Source organism: Mesoplodon bidens (genome assembly GCF_964165515.1).
Source record: "Mesoplodon bidens genome assembly, chromosome: X".
Taxonomy (NCBI): domain Eukaryota; kingdom Metazoa; phylum Chordata; class Mammalia; order Artiodactyla; family Ziphiidae; genus Mesoplodon; species Mesoplodon bidens.
This window is the reverse complement of record NC_138163.1, coordinates 135,687,485-135,714,375: the sequence shown is the minus strand read 5'-3', so window position 1 is coordinate 135,714,375 and position 26,891 is coordinate 135,687,485. Positions and strand designations below refer to the sequence as shown.

At 36.2% G+C, this 26,891-nt stretch overlaps 1 protein-coding gene across 5 annotated transcripts in view; it reads left to right on the top strand.

Moving 5' to 3' along the window:
• LOC308608559 (ubiquitin carboxyl-terminal hydrolase 9X-like) overlaps positions 1-26,891 on the top strand; it is a 134,960-nt gene that overhangs the window by 95,637 nt on the left and 12,432 nt on the right. For all 5 annotated transcript variants that reach the window (XM_081221780.1, XM_081221779.1, XM_081221778.1 and 2 more), the window contains 10 exons: positions 6,502-6,610; positions 7,310-7,456; positions 8,721-8,867; positions 9,609-9,831; positions 12,763-12,983; positions 15,561-15,751; positions 21,031-21,204; positions 24,062-24,203; positions 25,594-26,338; positions 26,729-26,852. In XM_081221780.1, coding sequence (XP_081077906.1) covers positions 6,502-6,610; positions 7,310-7,456; positions 8,721-8,867; positions 9,609-9,831; positions 12,763-12,983; positions 15,561-15,751; positions 21,031-21,204; positions 24,062-24,203; positions 25,594-26,338; positions 26,729-26,852 — 2,223 coding nt within the window. The remainder of the gene's footprint in view (positions 1-6,501; positions 6,611-7,309; positions 7,457-8,720; positions 8,868-9,608; positions 9,832-12,762; positions 12,984-15,560; positions 15,752-21,030; positions 21,205-24,061; positions 24,204-25,593; positions 26,339-26,728; positions 26,853-26,891) is intronic.

Below are 26,891 nucleotides of genomic sequence, written 5' to 3'. Positions count from 1 at the left end.
TTTTGGTAGGGATTGCACTGAAGTAGGTTACTTAGGGTGGTGTGGACATTTTAATCATAATATTAATTCTCCTAATCCATGAACACAGGATGTCTTTCTTTAATTTCCCTCATCACTGTTTTATAATTTTCAGTGTGCAAGGCTTTTCGCCTCTTTGGTTAAGTTTATTCTAAGTACTTTATTCTCTATGTTCCTAAAGTTAATGGGATTGTTTTCTTAATATCTTTTTCCTGAGAAATGCAACTCTTTTTTGTATATTGATTTGGGGTGTGGGGTTACATGCCGTGCGGCTTGAGAGATCTTAGATCCCAGACCAAGGTCAAACCCATGCCCCCTGCAGTGGGAGTCCTTGTTTATTGATTTTTGTATCCTGCATCTTTATAGGTTTTTTCATGGAGTCTTTGGGGGTTTTTTACATTTATGATTATGCCATCTGAAAACAGTCAGTAGTACTTCTTCCTTTCAATTTGGATGCATTTTGTTTCTTGTCTAATTGCTCTGGAGAGAATTTATATTGCTGTGTTTGGTAGAAACAGTGAGAGTGGGTTACAGGGAAAGCTTTCAGGTTTTCATCATTAGTTATAATGTTAACTGAGGGCTTGTCATATGGCTTTAATTGTGTTGAGGCGAATTTATTCCTTTTTTTTCTCACAGTTTTAATCATGAACGGATGTTGAACTTTGTGAAATGCTTTTTCTGTATCCATTGTGTTGATTGTTGTCATTTTCTTTTATTTCATTAGTGTGATGTAGCACATTGACTGATTTGCTTGTGTTGAATCATGCTTGCATCCCAGGGATAACTCCAACATGGTCATGTTGTATAATCCTTTTAATGTGCTGTGTTTTTTGTTTGTTTAAATTTTATTTATTTTGGTTGTGCCAGTTCTTAGTTGCAGCAGGTGGGCTCCTTAGTTGTGGCATTAATGTGGGATCTAGTTTGCTGACCAGGGATTAAACCCATGTCCCCTACATTGGGAGACAGATTCTTAACCACTGAGCCACCAGGGAAGTCCCTGTGTGCTGTTAAATTCAGTTTGATAGTGTTAGTATTGAGGATTTTTCACCTGTGTTCATCAGGGATATTGGCCTGTGCTTTTTCTTGTATTTTTATCTGGCTTTGGTATAAGGGTGGTGCTACCCTCATAAAATGAGTTTGGAAGTGTTCCCACTTACTCTATTTTTTGTAAAAGTTTTAAGAAGATAGCTATTAACCTATTTGAATGGTAGAAATAACTAATAAAGTCATCTGTTTTGGCCATGTATTTGTTTTTCTATTCCTGATTCATTCTCCTTAATTGTTATTGCTTCCTTTCTATTTCTTAAATTTGAATAATACCAATTTAGTTTCAGTAACATACAAATACTGTTCTGTGCTTTTCAGTCCTTCTCCTTTATATTTTTATTGTTACAGATTATAACTCTAAACACTATGGGATCATTAAAATAGATTTAAGATTGTTGCCTTTTAAATCATAAGAGAGCTGCATACCAAAAGTACCGTGAGTCTAGCTTTCACATTTTCCTGTAGAGAGCTTTACCAGTGTTTTCTACTTCTTCATGTTGGGTTTTTTTTTTTTTTGTGCGGTACACAGGCCTCTCACTGCTGTGGCCTCTCCCGTTGCGGAGCACAGGCTCAGTGGCCATGGCTCACGGGCCCAGCCGCTCCACGGCATGTGGGATCCTCCCAGACCGGGGCATGAACCCCGTGTCCCCTGCATCGGCAGGCGGACTCCCAACCACTGCGCCACCAGGGAAGCCCTCATGTTGGGTTTTTTTGTTTTGTTTTGTTTTTGGTACACGGGCCTCTCACTCTTGTGGCCTCACCCATTGCAGAGCACAGGCTCTGGACGCGCAGGCTCAGCGGCCACGGCTCACGGGCCCAGCCACTCCGTGGCATGTGGAATCCTCCCCGACCGGGGCACGAACCCCGTGTCCCCTGCATCGGCAGGCGGACTCTCAACCACTGTGCCACCAGGGAAGCCCTCATGTTGTTTTAAATTACTAGCTAATGTCCTTTTCATTTCAGCTTGTAGGCTGCCCCTTTAGCAGTCCTTGTAGGGCAAATCTAATAACAAATCCCCTTAACTTTTTCTTATCTGGAAATTTCTTCATCCTTGAAGTATTATTTGCCCTACATAGAACTTCTTGGTTGATGGTTTTTTCCTTTGGCACTTTATATCTGTCATTCTCCTGCTTTCCTGATTTTCTGATTGATTGTAAATCTTATTGAAGAGCATTTCTCTGTGACAAATTGCTTCATCCTTTACGCTTTCACAGTTTTGTCTTTGGCTTTTAACAATTTGACTGTAATGTGTCTGCATGGCTCTCTTGAAGGTTTTACAGTTTAGATTTTGTTGCCCATGTCCTATCAGATTTGGGACATGTTTGGCCATTATTTCTTCAAATATTCTTTCTGTCTGTTTCCTTCTGGAACTTTTCATGTTACTATATTGGTTCACTTAATGGTGTATCACACATCCCTTAGTTTTTTCACTTTTCTTTGTTTTGTTTCTGCTCCTCGTACTAGATTATTTCATTTGTTCAATACTGTATTGTTTGCCTGCTCAAATCTGCTGTTGAACACCTCTGTAGAGTTTTTAATTTCAGTTATTTATTTTTTGTACTCAGAATTTCCATTTGTCTTGCTGTAATTTCTTTTTTAAAAATATTGTCAGTGTATTCATACATGATTTTTCTGTTGTGCTTTAGTTCTTGCATCGTATTTTAAGAGTGTTTTAAAATATTCATCTACAAAGTCTGGCTTCCTAAGGGACAGTTTCTGTCAATTTTTTGTTTTGAATTGGCCATACTTCCTGTTTCTTTATATGCTTTGTGGTTTTTGTTATTGTTGTTGGAAACTATATATTTGAATATTATAATGTGGTAACACTGGAAGTCAAATTCATCCCCTCCTTGTTTATTGGAGAATTAGATTGGGTTCTGCCAGTGTTTTGACTGAATACAGAACAAATCTGTTTTGCAGATTGGATCTGTGTTAGCACAGTTCTGTAGCATTTTGCTCAAATCTTTATAATTCTGCTTTAGCATTCACTTCTGACTGTACTGAGACTATGTATTAGCCTGAAGGTGAAAGCTTAGTGTAAAATTATATAACTTTTAGTATGTATTCTATCCTGTGTGTGATTTTTCTATATTTTTCAGTGTTTTTTTTACTGGTTTTCAGTATCCTAATCTCCTCCTCCTAAAAATCTCTGTCTAGTTTTTGCTCCTTCGCCTCATTTTTATTTTATGTCTCAACTATAATCTTTGCTCCTAATAGCTCTTTGGGTTTTTCTTTCACCTTAGGGTGTTTTTGACCAGCACCTGCCATTTTCTGCCATGAGTGAGTTCTGAGGAAACAGAAATAAATGTTGTTCTTTTAGGACCCTTGGATAGAGTAGAACACAGTAGTGTGCAAATAAGGTTTGTTTTGCTCTATCCAGAAAAGGGGATCAGGGTCTTATATTGGGAACATGGCTGCCATCTTTTAAGATCTCCATTATGCAGGGCAGGTGGTGGGGAACACCATGAACTTTCTTATCACTTTCAAGTTGTTATTTTCTTGATAGAGTGCTTATTTGAAGTAAATCTTTGTTTTCCAGAATTCTGTCAGCTTTTGCTTGTTTTTGGATGTTTCCGTGCAGATAGGTACTTGGAGTTGGCTATGTTGCAGTTTTGTGTCTATTCTTTTTTTCTTTCTTTTTTTAAATACCTTTAATTTTATTGGAGTATAGTTGATTTACAGTGTTGTCTTAGTGTACAGTAAAGTGATTCAGTTATACATACACTTATTCTTTTTAAAATTCTTTTCTCATATTGGTCATTCTAGCATAATTTCTTGAGTACTGTTTTCTAATTTCAGAATTCATTTTCATTTAAGAAGCTTATTTTAGCCTATTTTGTAAAATCTGATTAAAGTATTCAAGTAGCCCTAACTTGGCTTCCCAGTTCTTAGATTTTTGTTTTGTTAGTGGTGGTGGTGGTGTGGGGGGGTTTTGTTTTATTTTGTTTTGTTTTTAAGCAACTCAATCACTTCCAAGTAAAATTTGGTATGATTTGATTTTGCATAGGACAATCAGGAAATATTTCACTAACTAGGCTACCTTTAATTAAATACTGAAAGCCTAAATGAATCATCTTGTAGGTATACAGAAGGGTTAGTATATGTAAAAGTTCTGTGCACAAATCTTCTTAACCTCTTAGATAATATGAAGAATGTCATTGTTACTGGGGCTGAGTAGGGAATTTCTAGAGATGACAGAGAACAAAACAGTATGTCTAGTTATGTAGGATTTTTTTATATGTCCTTGTAAGGCTTTGGATTTTATTCTTTAAGTCAGTGATTCATAACTGGAGGTGAGATTGGGAAAGATGTTACTGGCCTCTAGTAGTTGAGGTGAATGCCACTAAATATCTACATTTCACAGAGCTGCTTCCTTATACCCTGACTTAAGTGAAATAGGAAGTCATTGTAGGGTTTAGAATACAGGTGTGATATGTTTAACTTAACCTTTCAAGAGGGTGCTTTTATCATTAAGTATCAGGAATTTGGGCAGTAACTCATTTTTATAGTGAGGTTGAGCAATGCACTCTCAAACACCTTTGAAAATTTGTTATAAGTATGCAGTCGTCTTTGCAGAAAATTGTGAAGAAAGCCACCATACGTGTGGAACTTCTTAGATAATATTTTGGAAGTTTTTAATGCCCATCTCTGTTTTTTTGTAAGTCAGAGGGACTCTTAAAGCCTCGGAAATACTGTAGGCTTATTATGTTTAGGCAAATCTAAGTGAACTGAGGTCAAACCAGTAATCTGTGATATACTTTAATAGAGCCATTTATCATTTCTTCTTCTCCTCTTCTTCCTCCTTCATCACTTATTAATACTTCTGTGAAACAGTGTTGGTGAATGAAGCCTCATACAACTTTCTAGGGTAATGAAGGGAGAGGAACAGGAGAACTGGATTTTTGACATTTGGATAACTAATTTGGACAATAAATGGAAAGCATACAAGTACATTCGCATACCACAGTATTTATGCTTTTTAATTTTGTTTCTCCTCATATGAAATTTTTGTTGACAGGAAAGTTACTAATGATTTTCCAAAAAACAATCCAAAGGAAAGTGGTTTCTTAAGGATTATGGTTGATTTTGGCAGAATTTTTGAATTTTTGTTCTTAAATTTTTAAGTAGAATTAGTAGGCAAGTAACATTGTTTGGAAAAATATTTGAAAGTGAGTTATAAATTGATCATCTTGGGTTTGTTTTTGTTATGCTTTGTCTTGTTCCACAAGGTAAAAAAAAAAAAAAACATGCACAGGAAGATGAATATGGACAGTAAGATAATGAAAGTAAAAGAAAGAGAATTTGGAAAATTAAAGGTAGAAAAGTTAAAGTGAGGCCAAGAGGGAGCTTAATACATAGAACTTAAAATCCTTCAGATTTGCACCACAAATTTATTTCACAGCTTTATCCCCTAGCAAGAAGACAGAAATACGGTATTTATCCATCAAAATGCTCACTCAGTCACCATTTAACATCAAACATGTGTTAGGCTCTGTTCCGGTGTCAGCGACTCTCATTAACAAAGACTGAAAGAGTTCAATGAGGTCAAAAATTAATGATATCACTATTCAGTGAAATGGAAAAAACAAAGTTTAGTTTATTACTTGTAATAGTAAGGGAAAGCTATAACAGTAGAGCACATTCTCTGAGCAAAGCAGACAGTGTGGTTTTAAGCATAAGCAGTTTTGCATAGGTGTCAGTGGGTTGACATTTGTAGATCGAGGTTATTCAGATGAGACTGGGTTGTTTCTACTTCTCAAATAGATGATATTATACAATGTGATGTTCTGGTTGTCCTCAAACTTCTATTAGAGTCATTGGGATTTTTCATTAAAATGCAGGTTGCTAGGCCTCTCTCTCCAAGTTTCTGAATTAGTAAGCATGGAGTGCGCCCAAGAATTTGTATTTCTAAGAAGTTCCCAAGTTCTTAGGTAATGCCGCTAGTCTGACAGCTGTCGGGTTTAGCTTCATCTATATTGAATTTCCACAAGTTGTTTGCCACAAAGCACTGTTCATTGAAAACAATTCTGTGGAAAACCACAAAAGATGTATACAGCTTACTGCATGGCATTTTGTATCGTATCTGTTGGGGTATTTCTGTATTGTTCCAAGAGAGGTTTGAAAGGTGTCCTGCAAATATAGACATATTTTATTCATCTATGTTTGCTCTTTGCAAAGACTCCGAGAAGTCAGTTATTAAGAAATTTTAACTCAGTAATTTCCAGCTTATTTAGGTATAATGTGAGGTTTTACTCTAAGAAAAGTAACTTACATATGTATCTATTCTGTGTTGCTAACTAACTGCTAATGGTGGATTACCTTGTAGTCTTACCATTAATTTATCTCCTCTGTTAAAGGTAAACCAGTGTTGGAATAATTTATTGTTGTTTTTATTCATGAGAACAACTCATTAAATAGAAAATGTTTTTATTTCAGAACTGTTCGTCAGTTGGCACAGGAGCAATTTTTTTTAATGTGCACCAGATGTTGCATGGGACACAGGCCTCTGCTTTTCTTCATTACTCTGCTCTTTACCATTTTGGGGGTGAGACATTTTTTAATGAACTTATCAGTATGATTCATTCTTAAATGAGGAAAATTCAGGAAACTGTGGTTTTAGATTTTATTTAAAAATTAGGTTATGTTCCCATTATTTTCTTTACTGTTTATAGATTGGTTTCTTTTGTTTTTTATAAATCCTTAAGGGAAAAATACACCACCTTCTTTGAAAAATAGAAATCAAAGATCTTATTCTTTTTAATATCATTGTATAAGGTATTGCCACATTGTATAAGGTAATTTACCAGTTCTCTGAGATTTTTGAAAAATGAATATGGGGCTTCCCTGGTGGCATAGTGGTTAAGAATCTGCCTGCCAATGCAGGGGACACAGGTTCAAGCCCTGGTCCGGGCAGATCCTACATGCCAGAGAGCGGCTAAGCCCATGTGCCACAACTACTGAGCCTGCATTCTAGAGCCCGCGAGCCACCACTACTGAGCCCATGTGCCACAACTACTGAAGCTTGTGCACCCAGAGCCCATGCTTCTCAACAAGAGAAGCCACTACAGTGAGAAGTCCGCACCCCGCAACAAAGAGTAGACCCTGCTCACCGAAACTAAGAAAGCCCATGCACAGCAATGAAGACCCAACGCAGCCATAAATAAATAAATAAATAAATCTAAAAATTAATATGAATTTGAGCATGGACTTGTGGATTCATATTGTTTCAATTATTCTTTTTCAGAGCACAGCACGACAGAGAGGTAAACATTCAGGCGACTATTTCACTCTTCTACGGCATCTTCTTAATTATGCTTTCAACAGTAATATTAATATACCCAATGCTGAAGTTCTTCTCAACAATGAAATTGATTGGCTCAGGAGAATTAGGGTAAGTTTTTTGGGTTTTTTTTTTTTTTTTGCGGTACGCGGGCCTCTCACTGCTGTGGCCTCTCCCATCGCGGAGCACAGGCTCCAGACGTGCAGACCCAGCAGCCATGGCCCATGGGCCCAGCCGCCCCGTGGCACATGGGATCCTCCTGGACCGGGGCACAAACTCATGTCCCCTGCATCGGCAGGCGGACTCTCAACCACTGCGCCACCAGAGAAGCCCGGGTAAGTTTTATAATATGCCATTTTTTTTTTTTTTTTTTGCTGTACGCGGGCCTCTCACTGCTGTGGCCTCTCCCGTTGCGGAGCACAGGCTCCGGACACACAGGCTCCGCGGCCATGGCTCGCGGGCCCAGCCGCTGCGCGGCATGTGGGATCTTCCGGGATAGGGGCACGAACCCGTGTCCCCTGCATCGGCAGGCGGACTCTCAACCACTGCGCCACCAGGGAAGCCCTAATATGCCATTTATTACCTTACTATTAAATTATTTTTCTTATTAAAAGGGGGTTTATTGTTTTGAGTATTTATGTTAAGCTGGAAAAAAAAAACCCTGGGAGGTAATAGAACAAACAAAATATATACTTTTCATCGGTGAACAAATAACTCATGATTCATAGAAAGAAGGTACAACTAGATTTGTATAAATGCCTTACTTTATAGTTGGGACTTTGAATGCTGATGTTCACTTTCCTCCAATTCAGTATTTTTAAACTTTTTTGCAAATTATAATCATATTTAATAAGGATTCTATAAAACTTTTAAAATAAGTATCTGATAGGTTAGTATTTACATTTCATGATTTGCTTTTTATATATACAGAGTTCTATGATAATACATTTCTGAAATGTGTAGTTTTTGGCCTTTAGATTAGCATTCTCCTAAAACCTACTTCTAGAATTTCTCAACCTTGGCACCATTAATATTTTGGACCATGTATTCTTGTTTTGAGGAGCGGTGCTATGTCTTAGAGGATGTTGAGCAGTACTCCAAGCTTCTGATCAGTAGACTGTGCTTTAATAATTCTACTTTCTTCCAAGTTGTGAAAACCAGAAATATCTCAAGAGACAATACATGTACTCTTGGGCAAAATTGCTCTCATTTAATGTTTGAGATAGAGTTCTATAGAAGAAATAAGAAACTACCTGAATGAAAAGGTTTGGCAATACTGTATCTGAGTCATCACTCTCCTCCAGCTCTGTTTTGTTCTGATCTTTTTTGTCCTCCTTTTCTGTAAGTTAGGCCTATAATATTTTTCCTTTGACAGGATAATGTTAAAAACACAGGTGAAACAGGTGTTGAAGAGCCGATCTTGGAAGGCCACCTTGGGGTAACAAAAGAGTTGCTGGCCTTTCAAACGCCTGAGAAAAAGTATCATGTTGGTTGTGAGAAAGGAGGTGCTAATCTCATTAAAGTAAGTCCTAAGTTTTAGACAAACTAGTTATCATGAACTTTTGAATGTCTATTAGCAAATCTATCTGATTAAGTTCTATACTATTTAGATATCTTGGCCTTTTTTCTTCATTGTTTGTCTCATAAAAACCTTTATATCTGTGACAGTTACAGTAATTTTTAAGTAAATGTGTACCTCCCTTTATTCAAGAGTTTGTTTAATTTAATCAAAGTTCAGGGAAGAAAGTTCAGATGAAATGTTTCAGCAAGTTAACAAGCAGAGTTAATTGACTTTGCTACTTAGTAAATCTGAATTTTTATTTGATCAAACTTTAAAGTGAAAACTATCTTACAAGACTGTTTATTTTTTACATATCTTTGTTAAGTAAATTTCTTCAAGTGTCTTATAATTCAAGGAAAAGAGTATCATTTGATGTCTTTTATTTTTATTTAAAATGCATTAATTTCAGTTCATATTTGATTAGAGGAGTAGATTTATTTGGAATATATTTTTCTTAAATAATAGCTTTTTAAAATATCTTAATATTCAGAAAATTGAGTATGTTTATTAATTATGGTCAGTAGTTTTTTGAAATAAAATTTTATTTGATTTGAAAATCCTAAATTGTATTTGAAATAATGAGATATTTAATTGTATCAAACAAATAATTAGAAGACTACTTCCTTCCAAGGGACATTTTTTCCTAAAGTAAATATTATTGCTAAGAATATGTGATCTTTTTTTTTTTTTTCAACTCTTTAGGAATTAATTGATGATTTCATCTTTCCTGCCTCCAAAGTATACCTGCATTGTATGAGGAGTGGAGAACTACCAGCTGAGCAGGCTATCCCAGTCTGTAGTTCATCAGCTACCATTAGTGCTGGGTTTGAACTACTTGTAGCATTAGCTGTTGGCTGTGTAAGGAATCTCAAACAGATAGTAGACTGTTTGACTGAAATGTATTACATAGGCACAGCAATAACTAGTAAGTATTTTAACTTGGAAAGCTGCTTCTGTTGGTTAATAATATTTCTGTGTTTAAAATTTTGGGTTTAGGAAAACGTTTAACTTGTGGTTTTTTTAGCAATTAGTATAATGATTTTTATAATCATATATGATTGAGACCATTATGACCATAGAACCTCTATACAGAAAAATTTCCAAATGTACATTTAAATGTCTTCCTGTAGATGATTCAGGTAACTTGGCAAAATGCTTTATTTCATCATATATGAAATAAAATCCAAATTCCAGGGTAATAAGCCAGATTTGGTGCTACAGACTTTTATACTTAAAACTTAAAATGCATGACATGTATTGGAAAGATTTTCAGCATCTCACTTAGAGGGTTCCTTAATGATACTTTGATCTGACTTTTAAGAAAGTTGTAGTTTTGAAGATCAGAATGTGAGAAGATAATGTGTTCGTGCATTTTATTTTTTTCTTAATTAATGCCAACATCAGTCCCATGAAGTAGGAAGCTGTCTTTAGATCTTGTAAGAACTGAAACTCAAAAGGGAGGAGTGTAAGTAAAAATAACAGAAAATAAGATCATAAAATCTAATTAATTTGAAGAGAAAACCAAGGCATGGCAATGTAATATACAGTATCCAATACTAATCCTTTAAGAACATCTGAAGTTATCTTTCTTATGCCATCTTTTAGAGTGTAAATAAGTTTTCAGGCACATTTTAGGAGTGTCTAACTGAACTTATTTATTTGTAGTGTGGAATCTACATAAAGAGAGGAGATTTTTGAAAACTTTTTTTTAAATAACTTACTTAGGTTAAGAATTTCATGGTTATATTATTCACATATAAAAGAAGGTATATACTAAACATATTAACTTTACCCAATCCTGGTTCAGAGATTGTCTGCATATGCAAGTTGTACCTATGGATAGCTCTTTGCTTAGTTTTTTTCCTTTTAACGTAAAAAGGAATATGCTGCACACAGTGTTCTTCATTTTGTTTTATTTGTTTTACATTTAGTAATATATCTATCACCATAATAAAGATCTATGTAATTCAGTTATTGGCTCTATAATTTGCAGTTCAGTATACTTTATGTAATCCATCTCCAAGTTAGTGATTAATGTTTAGGTTATTTTTGGTTACATGGTAGGTGGCAAGGCTTATAAAGTGATTTACAGTTCTCACAGACCTTTCAAATATACTATCTCATTGGCTCCTGAAAATATTATAAAACTGGGTATAGGCAAAGTAGTTTTTACTCTTAATATGTTATAAGGAAGGAAACATATTCATGCAAAAGTTAAAGTTTTTGTGATGTGGAACTATAACTTGAACCTTAAGTGATCTTAAATCACTTTAATATATCATTAATTAGTTTATAATTTAATATATAAAATAGGTAATTAAAACTAAAAAATTTTAATTTATATATATAAAGTCACATGGCTTTTTGTTGTTGTTTTGAATGACTTTATTGAGATATAATTTACCTACAATAAAGTTCACTTTTTTGTATGTAAGCATACAACTTCAGTGGTTTTTAGTCTACTTCTGGAGTTTTGCAACCATCACTTAATCTAATTTCAGAACATTTTCATTATCCCCCAAAGAATTTTTGTGCCCTTTACCAGTCACTCTAATCTTCTTCCACTACCTGTCCCTCCCACCTCAGCCTTACGCAGTAGTAGTTTTTTTCCCCTATAAATTAGCTTATTCTGGACATTCCATATAAGTAGAGTCATAAAATATGTAGTCTTTCATGACTCCCTTCTTTAACTTAGCATAATGTTTTCAGTGTTCATCCATGTTGTAGTATATGTCACAATTGTATTCCTGTTCCTTTTTGTTGCTGAATAATAGTACATTGTGTAGATATATACTAAGTTTAATTTATCCATTTATAAGCTGATAAACATGTGGGTTTTTTTTTTAACCCACCTTTTTTACTATTGTGAAGAACACTGCTATGAACATCCATGTGCATGTTTTGTGTAGCTATATTTTTTCGTTTCTTTTGAATAGATATATTGGAGTAAAATTGCTGAATCATATGGTAACTGCATGGAGAACTGCCAAACTTTTTTGCATGTTGCATGTCTCATCTTCAGTTTACATACCCCACCAGCATGTTGGAGAATCCCAATGCTTTTTATTGTCTGTTTTTATTATTTTTTAATTTTAATTTTTTTTATTTTTATTTTTTGTGGTACACGGGCCTCTCACTGTTGTGGCCTCTCCCGTTGCGGAGCACAGGCTCTGGACGCGCAGGCTCAGCGGCCATGGCTCATGGGCCCAGCCACTCCGCGGCATGTGGGATCTTCCCAGACTGGGGCACGAACCCATGTCCCCTGCATCGGCAGGCAGACTCTCAACCACTGTGCCACCAGGGAAGCCCTATTTTTTTTTTTTTGCGGTATGTGGGCCTCTCATTGTTGTGGCCCTTCCCGTTGCGAAGCACAGGCTCCGGACGTGCAGGCCCAGCAGCCATGGCTCACGGGCCCAGCCGCTCCGCGGCATGTGGGATCCTCCCAGACCAGGGCACGAACCCGTGTCCCCTGCATCAGCAGGCGGACTCTCAACCACTGCGCCACCAGGGAAGCCCCTATTTTTTTAATTTTAAAAATTATTCTGGTGGGTGTGAATTTGTAATGTTTTTATTTAAAGTTTTGATCACAGTGTATTCAAAGTACTTCAAGCAAAGACAGTGGTTACCCCAAGAAATTTATAATACCATCTTATATGTCTCTCTAAGAAGACTATCAGAAAAGCAACTCGGTACTTCTATATTAAAGATCTGTATAGTGGCATATATTATTAAAATAATGTACTCTCTTGGTGTACTCTCTTTCAATGTGCTGATTTTAGTTTGTCAGTAGAACAGAGCTGGCAGTGGACAGAATCATTATTTTCATGTTATGAGGATCTTTTTTCTCTTCTCTTAGCTTGTGAAGCACTTACTGAGTGGGAATATCTACCACCTGTTGGACCCCGCCCACCAAAAGGATTTGTGGGACTTAAAAATGCTGGTGCTACTTGTTACATGAATTCTGTGATCCAGCAGCTATACATGATTCCTTCCATCAGGAACAGTATTCTTGCAATCGAAGGTACAGGTAGTGATACAGATGATGATATGTTCGGTGATGAGAAGCAAGACAGTGAGGTAAGTTTTAAGTATAAATTATTTTTTTGTGTGTTGCAAGATATTCATACCAGATACTGTTTTTCTGTCTTAGAATACTGTACTTCTCATAGGATTTTTTTGAAGTACATTTGGTGATGGAACAAAAATCTCTGAGCTACTGTCTCTGGCACGTTATAGTACTCATTATCTAATAGACTTTAAACTGCAAGTGATAATCTTTGTCACACGTTTTCTGTTTGTTTTTTTAAAAGCAGCAGTTAATGTAGTCATGTCTTGTGGGACATGGTATGTATAATTTGGTGTTTATAAAGTGATAAATATCTTCATTTAAAGTAATGAAATTAGGTTTTCATCCTTTAACTTTTCCAAGTAATGATTCCATTTAATTGATTCCACATCTTGTATCATTTACCATTTTTATAATCTGTGCTTATTCTTGGGATACTTTAAATATTTTTCTCAGATAATGTTTTTTTCTGGTAAGGAAACAAAATTTGTCTGCTACTTTAATGCTACATAGTGTTATTAATAGTATTAGGTAACAAGAGTAGATAATCAGGCTCCCTATCAAGAGTATCCAGTGCAGAACACACAAAGCAACAGAAAAGCTGGGTTTCAGTGGCAGGTCAGAGTACATGTAATTTAAATGTAGCTCTTAAGTGCCGTGGACCAGCCGGAGAAAGGATTTCACTGCCCAGGGTCAGAAGGGAAGGGGTAAGGAACTGAAGTAGCACCGACGATTGGGGTCAGAAGGACGAAGACAACTGATGGTTGCAAGGCAAATTTTATTGTGCTACACTTGCAGATTATATAGACTAGAAAAAGGGAGGTTGGTTGCCAGATGGTGGTTTACATCATCTACAAACTGTCTTGGCTTCAAGGTTAACTTCCCTGGGAGGAAACCCATAAGCCCAGAATCATCCAAAATAACCTGCACGTGCAGGGGGGAGACAGCTTTGCTTATCTTATTTTACATTCTTTCTGATCTCTGGGCCCTGGTGATTTATCTCCCATGGAATGAAACAAGGAAGGGAACAAGTAGGCACAGTCCCTTCGAGCAGCAGCGGCATGCCTGGCATGTCCATAGCCTGCCGTCAAGGCCAACCGTTTCCCACACTTAAGTACATAAATACAGAGGAGTTTTGGTTATGTTTTTACAGAAACTGTGGTTTTCTAAAATCTTTCACTCTTTCATTCACTTAAGTTTCTAGGAATTAATTGAAGAGACAGAATATTCTAAATGTGAATGCTTTTCCCTCATTCCTATGTTTCTTTCCTTCTCTTGCCAAGACTAGATTGGCTCTAAAGTAGTGGTCCATCACTTAGAGATATTCTGAAACATAAACCTAACTTTACTCTTCTCAGATCTGATTAATCACACCATCGAGGCATTAGGGTCTGGGTAGGTTTACTTTTCTTAGAATCACCATATGGGGTGCACACACCAATACTTGATTAACAACCACTGTTTGAAAGAAAATTGGAATTTTAAATACCTAGCTCTGTAGCCCATGTTACTACTAGGATGCCAAGTTAAACATGGACATGAGGGACTTCCCAGGTGGTCCAGTGGTAAAAGAATCCGCCTTGCAATGCACGGGACGCAGGTTCAATCCCTGGTCAGGGAACTAAGATCCCACATGCCGCATGGCACCTAACCCCACGTGCCCTGCAGTCTGCGCACCACAACTAGAGAAGAGAAAACCCACATGTCACAACTAGAGAGAAGCCCAAGCACCACAACAAAGAGCCCGTGTACCACAACAAAAGATCCCACGTTACACGACTAAGATCCAATACGGGCATAAGTAAATAAATAATCAATCTGTCTTTTTAAAAATATACATACAAGACTAGTCATACTCCAAAAAAGAAAGGCAGAAAAAAATACTAGAATTTCAAATTATGCATCTACCTTTGCTGCTTGATCCATGTGCTTTATGTTGTCTCACCATGATAGGGGGGTTATCTGCCTACTTACTAGTTTCTTTTCCTGCACTGTGGGCTTTTCAAGGGCAGGAACTGGGTATTTACTTTCCTACCATAAGCCTCAGATGCAGAGCAAAGAATATAAAAAGATACTCAGTTTTCTGTAAAACAACTAAATTCTTTGTAGAGTGATTAAGACTTTTAGAGCTCTGTCTATGCTTCTGTTTCTACCAAAGGTACTCTTAATTTCTATACTTACTAAGTATTAATAATTCACATCATGTCACATAATTTACCTCATACAATCTGTGAAGAATGCGTTATCTCACAAGAAAATACTGAATCCTAGAAAGGCTAAGTAACTTATTTTCCCAGAGCTTTTTGTATAAAGCACTCACTTGTCTCCGGTCTAGTCTACTCAACTAAACCTTTGTCTCTTACACTATCTCCAAAAAATATTATGGTTTTTAATGCTTTTTTTAATGGTAACCCTCCTGTGAATTCGTGAGGGTAAGCACTAATATTACAAAATGAATGTTAAGTGCTTTAGATATTTGGAGTATAAAATAATACAAATCATTTTTCATTTATTTGTATTTGTCTCAACTTATTTCACTATACCTTTAAAGTTAAATTAGATCATCGATGATATTTTTTCACCTTCAGAATAATGTGGATCCCCGAGATGATGTATTTGGATACCCTCATCAGTTTGAAGACAAAACAGCATTAAGTAAAACTGAAGATAGGAAAGAGTACAATATTGGTGTTTTGAGACACCTTCAGGTCATCTTTGGTCATTTAGCTGCTTCCCGGCTGCAATACTATGTGCCCAGAGGATTTTGGAAACAGTTCAGGTAAATTATGGGTGAATGATGATTTCAGTTTTATAAAAATCTCAGTGTACTGAGTCAGGGTTCAGGTTATTTTGTTTGCATTTTTGTTTGCTTGACTGCAGTTACCAATAAAGAAGCTAGGTACTTTGCCCTGGAAAATGTCCCACAGTCTGGATTTTCCTAACTGCATTCTGGTGTTGTTTTTCAGTATTTTCTTTGTCTCTGTCCCTGTATTTTTTGGGTTTGCAGGTCGTATGGTCTGTCACACCTACTCAGCTCTACTGTTACAACAAGAAAGCAACCATAAAAATACATAAATGAATAAGGTGTGGCTCTGTTACAATAAAGCTCTGTTTATGGACACTGCAATTTCAAAGTCGTATTGTTTTCACTTGTCATGAAATACTATTTTGATTTTTTTTTTCAGTCATTTAGTATATATAAACCATTCTTATCTCTGGAATGCGATGTAGGCAATGGACTGGACTTGACTCATGGGCTATACTTAACCATGATTAAGAGGCTTGAGCAGATTCAAGTATGTTATTCCCCATTTGCAGTCGGTAATACTGTTTCATAGATGGTGATGTTATTTCCTTCGGGAAGATATAAAATGTGTATCTTTCTGTTTGTGATATGAAAGAGCCACTTAGTCATCATAAATAGAGGTGTCCCTCATCAATTAGATAACTAACCTTAACGTACATATCTACATGAAAACTAGGATAGATACTGTTTTATTTTTCTTTTTATGTTTATAAAGTAATCATTACAGCTTCTTAGCATCCTACTCAAGTGACCAATAAAGTTTGTTCTATTTTTATATTTTAAAAGTTCAGTTACATTTTGATGTCATTTCTTTTTTTTCACAAATTTTATCGAGACTTATTTTGTGTCATGTTCACTACAGCTGTAAGTACACAGCTCTAGTTATTGTCTAAAACAAGTTTCCAGTCTTTTATAGGAGTTTAGAATTATGTCAGCAGAGTAACTCGTAAGTAAATTTGAGGTGGGTAAGCAAAGGGAACATCTGACTTCTGGGTCACCCTCTGTTTCAGTCAGGGTAGTACCCTTTTTATATATATTAGGATATCACTTAGATTTCTTTTGAAACTCACCAATTTATAGTATGGTGACCCCCATTATCTTTCAATATAACTTTATGTATTCTACAAGTTAAACTCTCAACCTCGGTCATAAGAGTAATTTGCATTTATAACATTTCCTACCAGATATGTACATTTCCTCTTTCAGTTCTGTCACCTAGCAAATACCTGTCTCTTTTCTCTACCTCTTACTGTACTAATTATTTTTCATACCTTTATCCTGACTTAAGATTTTCTTTTGTATTCTAGTCAACATTTCTGTTCTTGTTCTTCCAGATTACTATACTATGAGCTTTTATCTTAAAATGTTTCCCTCAATTATTTGTATGTGTGCATGTATATATAATTATAATTAGATAGCAAAACTGTATAACATATGTGTATATATCTGTATCTACACATTTCTACCAGTATATACAGCTAGATATATAGGTATGTATAGTATTCCTCATAATACAAAATTACAATGTTTGTATTTAAATGTTCTAAATCGTACTGTGTACTTAAATATGATATGTTTATGATTTTTGTCTTCACACTTAACTCCGTCCATACGATGGTGGAAAGCTCACAGCACTTTTGTACTACCTATAATCATTAAGAGACACACAGTGTGCTCTTAACGTGCTTTTTCTTTTTGGCAAGGTTTATATAATATAAAATTCACCATTTTAACCATTTAAAAGTATACAGTTCAGTGACATATTACATTCAGAATGTTTGTATGATCACTAGTACCATCATCCCACTATCTTCTTTCAGAATATTCTCATCATTCAGAAAGAAACTCCCATGCCTATTAAAGAGTCATTCCCTGTCTCCCCTTCTTGCAACGAAAAAAAATAGCATTCTGGGTACTAATTTGCCTGTTTTTAGTATTTTAAATAAATTCAATCACACAGTATGGTATATGAGGTGTAGTTTCTTTATCTAACATATATTTAAGGTACATCCATGTTCTAGTATGTATCAGAACTTCGTTTCATGGTTGATTGATAATCCATTGTTTATGAATATTCGATATTTTTGGTGATGCACTCATCAATTGATGGATCTTTGGATGGTCTCCATATTTTAGCTATTGTCAATAGTACAGTACTTCCATGAGCCGTCATACTGTATAAGTTTTTGTGTGGACTTAATTTTTTAAATTTCTTTTAATATATATCTAGCAGTGCAGTTGTTGGATCATATAACAATTATGTGTTTAACCTTTTGAGGAATCACCGAACTCTTTCACATCCCTTATACCATTTTACTTTCCCACCAGCAGAGTATGAGGGTTACAGGTTTTCAACATGCATGCCAGTATATGTGGGGGTTTTGTGTTGTTTAGGTTTTGGTTTTTTGGTATATGTGGTTTTTTTTGTTTTTGTTTTTTAATTATAGCCTTTCAAGTGGGTATGAAGTGGTTTTTTTAATTTGTATTTCCCTAATGACTAGTAATGTTGAGCATCTTGTCATATGTCTATTAGGGTTTGACAATTTGTATGTTTTGTTGAGGAACATGTGTATTCAAGTACACATTGTCTTTTTGTTGTTGTTTTATAACACTTCTTTCTATAGTCATCATACTAGGTTTTTTTTTTATACTAGGTTTTTAATATAAATGATTTACAAATATTTTTTCCCATCTTGTCTTTTCACTTTAAATTTTGATGAAATTGTTTTTACATATTTTTTCTTTTTACTCCAGTTTACTAATTGTTTTACTGTGGTAAAATGTGTGAAACAAAAATTTACCATTTTAGATGTTTTCAAGTTTGTATTTCAGTGGCACTAGGTATGTACATTCATATTGTGTGTACTACCATCCATCTAAAGAACTTTTTTCATCTTCCTAAGTTGAAATTCTGTATGCATTAATTATAATCCTCCATACTGATTTTTAGGTGTTGATTTTTAAATCTCTCAACTTCACTGAATTTGCCAAATTCTAGCAGATTTTGGTTAAATCTTTAGGATTTCCCATTTGGATGCCTTTATTTCTTACTCTTGCCTAGTTGGTCTGACTAGAATTTTAGTGCTGTATTGATAAAAGTGACGAAAACAGGCATTCTTGCCCTTATTCCTGATCTTGCAGGGTAGCTTTGAGTCTTTCATCATTACACCTTTACTAAATGGACCGAATACCTAAACATAAGCGATAAGCTTTAAGACTTTTAAAAGAAAAAGTGGAGGAAGAAGCTTCATGACACTGGATTTGGCAGTGGTTTCTTGGGCTGACACTAAAGGCATAGTGGCATGACCAAAAAACAAAAAGGTTGGACTTCCCTGGTGGCGCAGTGGTTAAGAATCTGCCTGCCCATGCAGGGGACACGGGTTCGACCCCTGGTCCGGGAAGATCCCACGTGCCACGGGGCAACTAAGCCCACAAGCCTAAACTGCTGAGTCCATGTGCCACAAACTAATGCCTGTGCACCTAGAGCCCATGTTCCTCAACACGAGAGGCCACTGCAATGGGAGGCCCACACACCGCAATGAAGAGTGGCCCCTGCTCGCCACAACTAGAGAAAGCCCACAAGCAGCAACAAAAACCCAACACAGCTATAAATAAATAAATGAATTTATTTAAAAAAAAAAAAAAAAGGTTAAAGGATGAGAGCATTCAGTGCTGACCAGGATGCAAAGAACATGGGTCACCTATTGCTGATGTGAATGTAAAGCAATAAAATAGGTGATTTCTCCAATTATCTCAAAATTTTAAAAAAATATAAAATGGTAGAAAAAAGTAAACTGTAACAACTAATACAAAGAAAGTTAAAAGAGGGGCTTCCCTGGTGGCGCAGTGGTTGAGGGTCCGCCTGCCGATGCAGGGGACACGGGTTCGTACCCTGGTCTGGGAAGATCCCACATGCCGCAGAGCGGCTGGACCTGTGAGCCATGGCCGCTGAGCCTGCGCGTCCGGAGCCTGTGCTCCGCAACGCGAGAGGCCACAACAGTGAGAGGCCCGCGTACTGCAAAAAAAAGAAAGAAAGAAAAAAGAACAAATTCATGTAACTTCAAAAAAGAGTATTTTGATTTGGTTACTGTGAAGCTTTAAAAAGTTGGTTTCAAGGAAATAGGGGTCCAGAAGGGTTTGACTACTGACATGGTAGCATTACAAAATTTGGTGGGGGAATCGAGTTTCCGTTTAGTATCTTGATAGTGGTGGTTGTTACACAGCTGCCTATGATTTGTAAAGATCACATAGTATGCTCCGAAAAGATCAAATGTTACTCTATGTAAATTTAAAATTAATTTTTAACATCAGTAGCCAATTTTTTAAATTGTAAAAGCACACCACACCACAAAAGAAAATAAACCTTCTTAGCAGGTTTAAAATTTGACTTGTCTTTTGCTAAAAATGATTGTGTTTCTATTCTCTTAGGTATATTATTCTGTAAATATTAAATTAGATGTTTTAGATCTCCCAGCATGACTTGGCTTTTACAGCAGTGGTTGTCATCTTGTGTACACAATTGGAAGTCTCGGTTGGCTTAATTTTTTTTTTTGTTGTTGTTGTTGTTGTTGTTTTTGCGGTACGTGGACCTCTTGCTGCTGTGGCCTCTCCCATTGCGGAGCACAGGCCCCGGACACACAGGCCAAGCGACCATGGCTCACGGGTCCAGCCGCTCTGTGGCATGCGGCATCCTCCTGGACCAGTGCACAAACCCATGTCCCCTGCATTGGCAGGCAGATTCCCAACCACTGCGCCACCAGGGAAGCCCTGGCTTAAGTTTTAAGTCCATTCAGATTACAGAAAATACATTCACTCTAGAACAGAGCAAATGTTTCTCCTTTCATTTGGAAAAATCACTTTAGTTAGGAATAAATGGCTGTGAACTTTGCAATATAGCCCCCAAAATATAAGCAGAATTAAATAACAAAGTAGTCGTTACAACATCTATATAAGACTGTTTTCCTTCTCATGTTAATGCTCCCTTCGCTTGAATTCAAAATACATGACTGTACTGCTTCCTAAAGGAAGCACCATTCTGAGTGCCTGACACTGTAGTACCAATTTTACTATGAGCTTCACTTCCATTACTATAGCCACCCAATACATAACATACATTGGTTAACCTGTGTAAATGGATAAAGCCTCAACTTACATTTCTAATGTCATTGTCATTTTTATTGTTTAGAAAAATAAAATACAGATATTCTGGGGATGGAGACTACAGTTTGTTATGTTCCGTTTTTTTCTCTTAGGCTTTGGGGTGAACCTGTTAATCTTCGTGAACAACACGATGCCTTAGAGTTTTTTAATTCTTTGGTGGATAGTTTAGATGAAGCTTTAAAAGCTTTAGGACATCCAGCTGTGCTAAGTCAAGTCCTGGGAGGTTCCTTTGCTGATCAGAAGATTTGCCAAGGCTGCCCACATAGGTAAGTACTAATTGACATTTTTGATATGTACTTTATATGGGTCTTTCTTTTTTTAATAGTATAAATAAAATTTTTACCAATACATATGTATGAAAGCAGAGAGTACCAAATATTACATTCTTAGGCTATACCCCACTGTTCTGTGGGTTTGTTTTTTTTTCAGTAGCATTTAGTTCTTGTTACTCTCAGTATCTCATTATTTTTCCCTTACATTCTTATATTTTGTCATATCTGAGGAAATAAAATGGGTTTTTTTTCATAAATCTACAGTTATTATAAAGATATTTACCTGGCTGTTATAATGAAAATAATAATTGAAATGTCAACAATACAGTAACTTTAGGGAATTCTCCAGTAGTTCAGTGGTTAAGACTCGGCACTTCCACTGCAGGGGGCACAGGTTTGATCCCTGGTTGGAGAACTAAGATGCTGCAAGCTGGGCAGAGCGGCAAAGAAAAAAAAAAATCCTCGCGAATGAAAGCTGGCATATAGTAAGCACTAATTAAATGTTAGTTATCTATAGCACGCTTCCCGGGGTGTTTGGAGTTTAGTTAGTTACCCAGTGCCTTTTAAATATATATATAAATAAATAAACAAGCAAACAGTAACTTTAGAAAATAACTGGTAGGTCTGGAATTCTCTGTAAAAATTTAAAATTACCATTGATTCTTATTCATGAGATATGTTAGATATGTTTTGCACATCAGATCATTTGCAAGAGTTGACAAGACATTTTTCTGTGTTTTGGAGCAAATTAGAAGAGATTGATTTATTATGGGTTCCTAATGAAAATAATTAAATAATTCTTGGTTAGTAGTATTAATAGTTCAGAAGGTTTAACGATGGACACTCATATCATGCCTATTGTGTGGGACTTCTTGTTACACATTCACATAACACAGAAAGGAAATTCTTTCTCACCCAAATCATCAAAATAAGAATATTTTCTAAAAGCTACTCTAGGGACTTCCCTGGTGGCACAGTGGTTAAGAATCCACCAGCCATTGCAGGGGACACAGGTTCGATCCCTGGTCTGGGAAGATCCCACATGCCGTGGAGAAACTAAACCCATGTGCCACAACTGCTGAGCCTGCTCTAGAGCCAGCGTGCCACAGCTATTGAAGCCCAAGCGCCTAGAGCCCATGCTCCACAACAAGAGAAGCCACCACTATGAGGTGCCCATGCACCACAATGAAGAGTAGCCTCCACTCGCCGCAACTTGAGAGAGCCCATGCGCAGCAACAAAGACCCAGTGCAGCCAAAAGTTAATTAATTAATTAAAATAAAATAAAAGCCACTCTGTTATTCTGTAAACATTAGTTTGGTGTAAGTGGATAAAGCAGATTTTTTTGAAATTAGGGAAATGAGTTGAGGAAAGGTAATCTCACATAAATGAGAAACTCTTAGGATGTTACAGTGCCATTAGTTTGGAAGATGGGGACTCATTTATTCATCTAGCTTGGCCAACTTTGTATTCTTATGAAAGATAGTTTACATTAGGTGAACAGTAAAAATCCAACTCTTTGTCATGTGTTCTTATCAGTCCTCAGTTTTTTTAGTCAGAGTTACTTGTGAATTCTTTTGCTCTGCCAAATGGAAGTGTCTTGTGCAAATGAAGTACACATTCCAACAAAATTAGCCTTACTAGACATTTTAGGAGTATGTAAGAGTCTCAAGTCTTTCTGGTATTATAGAACTTTTTTTTTTAGGGTGTCCCAAGTTGCAAAAGAAACTGTTAATTTCAGTTTATCTCCTAAGACCTTTTTCTCCTCTGTGGATAGGTTTCTATCACAGTAGAAACATGTGTAATAAGCCATTCATAAATACTTCTGTGTTTTGTCTTTCTGAATTACAAGTTTCTAAATATGAAGGACTGCCTAAAACATAATATCCCATATGCTCTACACATGGTGGGCACTGTTTTTTTTTTTTTTTTTTTTGACTGTGCCATGCGGCTTGTGGGATCTTAATTCCCTGACCAGAATTGAACCCGGGTCTGCGGCAGCGAAAATACGGATTCCTAACCACTGGACTGCCAGGGGATTCCCAGGTACTCTTGATATATTGGTTGGATCAGTGGATTTAGTGGTTGATACGTTTTCTGAGTTTATTAGTGTGTCATCAGAAATTCCTGAAAACCCCTTTTGTAGAAAATCATCACAATGTGGGTTGCTCACTCCATCCCACATCACTTACTCTTTTTACAAATTTTTTTTATGACTCTGTAGAACCGAATACTAGAGACATACAAGTATGTTAGATAGTTGAACTTGTGCATTAGGCTAGAACTTGGCATCTAAGTGCCAAAATATTAGTTGCTATTCTGCATTATGCAAGTGGAGGAACATTTAAAAATTTAGTTCATAAATAGCCTTTTTTCTAAACTTGATGAATGTTTACCTTTACCTTGCCATGAATTACTACTACTTAAATAACAAAGGTAGCTGTGTGAAAGAATATAAAGAACTTAAGCAGTGAGGCCAGACAAGCCTGGCTTCAAATCACACTCTGTGTAGTAAACTGGACCATATTAATCTCTTTGTCACCTTTTCACCATCACCCCCGCCCCCACTCCAGTTTCTGTATCTGTAAAAGAGGGAGAGATAACATAACTCTAGCAGGTTTTTTTCTGAAGGTGAAGGTAAGCAATACTATGTTTAAAGACTGTTACATTGCCCAGTACAAAGTAAATGACCAGGGAAAGGCAACTGTTACTTACGAATAACACTGTGACTAATGCATTTGACATGGTACAGTAAATACTGCAAATATGTTTTTTTTCAAGTTCACAACTTACGACAGTGTTTAGAAACCTGAGGAATAAATCCTTTTAATGTTTCTTAAATAATGTCTTTAGATACGAGTGTGAAGAATCTTTTACAACTCTGAATGTAGATATTAGAAATCACCAAAACCTTCTTGATTCTTTGGAACAATATATCAAAGGAGATTTATTGGAAGGTGCAAATGCGTATCGTTGTGAAAAATGTGATAAAAAGGTATGTATTGTTTGTTTTTTAGTAAATATGATTGCATTTAACATAGTTGGAAGACATAAAAATTGTTTTCAATCTCAGATTTTACCTCTGCTTTGCTACAGTGGCAGTCAAGATGATAACTGATTAAAAGATTTGTCAAGGAAACAATATTGAAAAAAACTAATCATAATAATAAATTAGGAAAAGTCCTTTTAATTGGATGGTTAATTTTAGAAGTCACAATAACTTAACATCACTTTTTCTTGTAGTTTAAAAGTTGCACAGTTACTTTCCATTTCTGCCCTGAAACACATTGCCATTGAATTCTTCAAACCTGAAGATTTGCTAACAGAAAATATTTTTCCCCTTTCATACTCTTAACTTATTCTTCAACTTTAGAACAACTGTGTGCCAATTTTATTTGCTTACAGCAGATTTTCGGAACTACTTGCAGTTTTAAAGATCAGATCTGATTTTTAGATCCCACCAACTAATTTTATCTGTGGACAGTTTTGTGAGATGGAACTATAACATGTCTTTGAAAATACATAGTATATGATAAGTAGTAAATATTTTTCTGGGCCCACCATACCATCTCACCTTCAAGTTATTACCTAAACTGCTTTGATTTTAAACACCATTTAGATTGTGGCATCTGAAGCCATACCTATAGCTCTGACAGAGTTTCTGCTAGGGCAGTTTCTTCTTCTACAGCTTGCCACTCTTAATCCATGTATTTTAAAAGTGGAAACCTTGGTAGTGCTTTTTTATAAGGTAGTATGGATTAAATGCAGCATTTAGCATGTTATCTGTCACTAAGTGCTATATACATTAGCATATTATTACTTGCAGTATTTCTTCAGTTTGCTTACAGCAGATTTTATTTGTTAACATAAAAGTAAAGGTCAGAAAAGTAACGTCAGTTAGCAGTGGGAGTGTGGAAACTGGTAGTTATTAGTTTTTATAACACTAATTTTTCTTTTTTTTTTTTTTTTTTTGCTGTACGCGGGCCTCTCACTGCTGTGGCCTCTCCCGTTGCGGAGCACAGGCTCCGGACACACAGGCTCCGCGGCCATGGCTCGCGGGCCCAGCCGCTCCGCGGCACGTGGGATCTTCCGGGATCGGGGCACGAACCCGTGTCCCCTGCATCGGCAGGCGGACTCTTAACCACTGCGCCACCAGGGAAGCCCTATAACACTAATTTTTATAGTTTGCAACAGATGAGTGATTACATATTTTTAGGCTTGGTATAAGTATTTTGAAAAAGTCAGTAATGATGAATGATCTTGATTATATTATCATTTATCTGTTCGTAAATACATTTAGATGATCATAAAGTTTTAAGTAGTAGTAAAATTGTTTTATTTGGGTTATAGAAGAACATTCACTTAATATTTACCATTTATTGTAGGTTGATACAGTAAAGCGGCTGCTAATTAAAAAATTGCCTCCTGTTCTTGCTATTCAATTGAAACGATTTGACTATGACTGGGAAAGAGAATGTGCAATTAAATTCAATGATTATTTTGAATTTCCACGAGAGCTGGACATGGAACCTTACACAGTATCAGGTGTTGCAAAGCTGGAAGGAGATGATGTAAACCCAGAGGTTCACTTAATACAACAGAATGAGCAGTCTGAATGTGAGACAGCAGGTAGCACAAAATACAGACTTGTGGGGGTGCTTGTACACAGTGGTCAAGCAAGTGGTGGACATTATTATTCCTACATCATTCAGAGGAATGGTAAAGATGGTGAGAGAAATCGTTGGTATAAATTTGATGATGGAGATGTAACAGAGTGTAAAATGGATGATGATGAAGAAATGAAAAATCAGTGTTTTGGTGGAGAATACATGGGAGAAGTATTTGATCATATGATGAAGCGCATGTCATACAGGAGGCAGAAAAGGTGGTGGAATGCTTATATACTCCTTTATGAACGAATGGACACAATAGACCACGATGATGAAATGATAAGATATATATCAGAGCTAACTATCACAAAACCCTATCAGATGTCACCAGCCATTGAGAGAAGTGTGTGGAAACAAAATGTGCAGTTCATGCACAACCGAATGCAGTATAGTTTAGAATATTTTCAATTTGTGAAAAAACTGCTTACGTGTAACGGAGTTTACTTAAGCCCTGCTCCAGGTAAGTTTCTGGAATTTAACTTAGAAGTTTATCAAGTATCAATACGTATTTAGTGCTTTACTTCAGCATTCTTTTACCTTCTTTTTTTCATAAAATTATTTAGACTCATTTTGTTTTAAATGTGTCAGCATATTCAGTGCCAGTTATTTTAAAGTCATGTATTTAATATACGCATACCTTTGAATATAGTCAGTATCTAGAAACATAGAAGAGCTGTTAACTTATGGGAGTTTTCACTAAGCATTAGTTTGAAACATGGATTGGTTAAGTGCTAAGGTAAGTAAGTGCTGAAGTTTACTTTTTGGCTAAGAATGTTTTTAAACATGGAGCATTTGTTTAAATACATTTAAACAAAAGTGTGTTTGACTGTTCATGTGCTTTTTATTTAAGGACAAGATCACTTGTTGCCTGAAGCAGAAGAAATCACAATGATTAGTATTCAGCTTGCAGCTAGATTCCTCTTTACCACTGGATTTCACACCAAGAAAATAGTTCGTGGCCCTGCCAGTGATTGGTACATGGCTTTGAATTTTATTTACTTTGTACTTAGAGT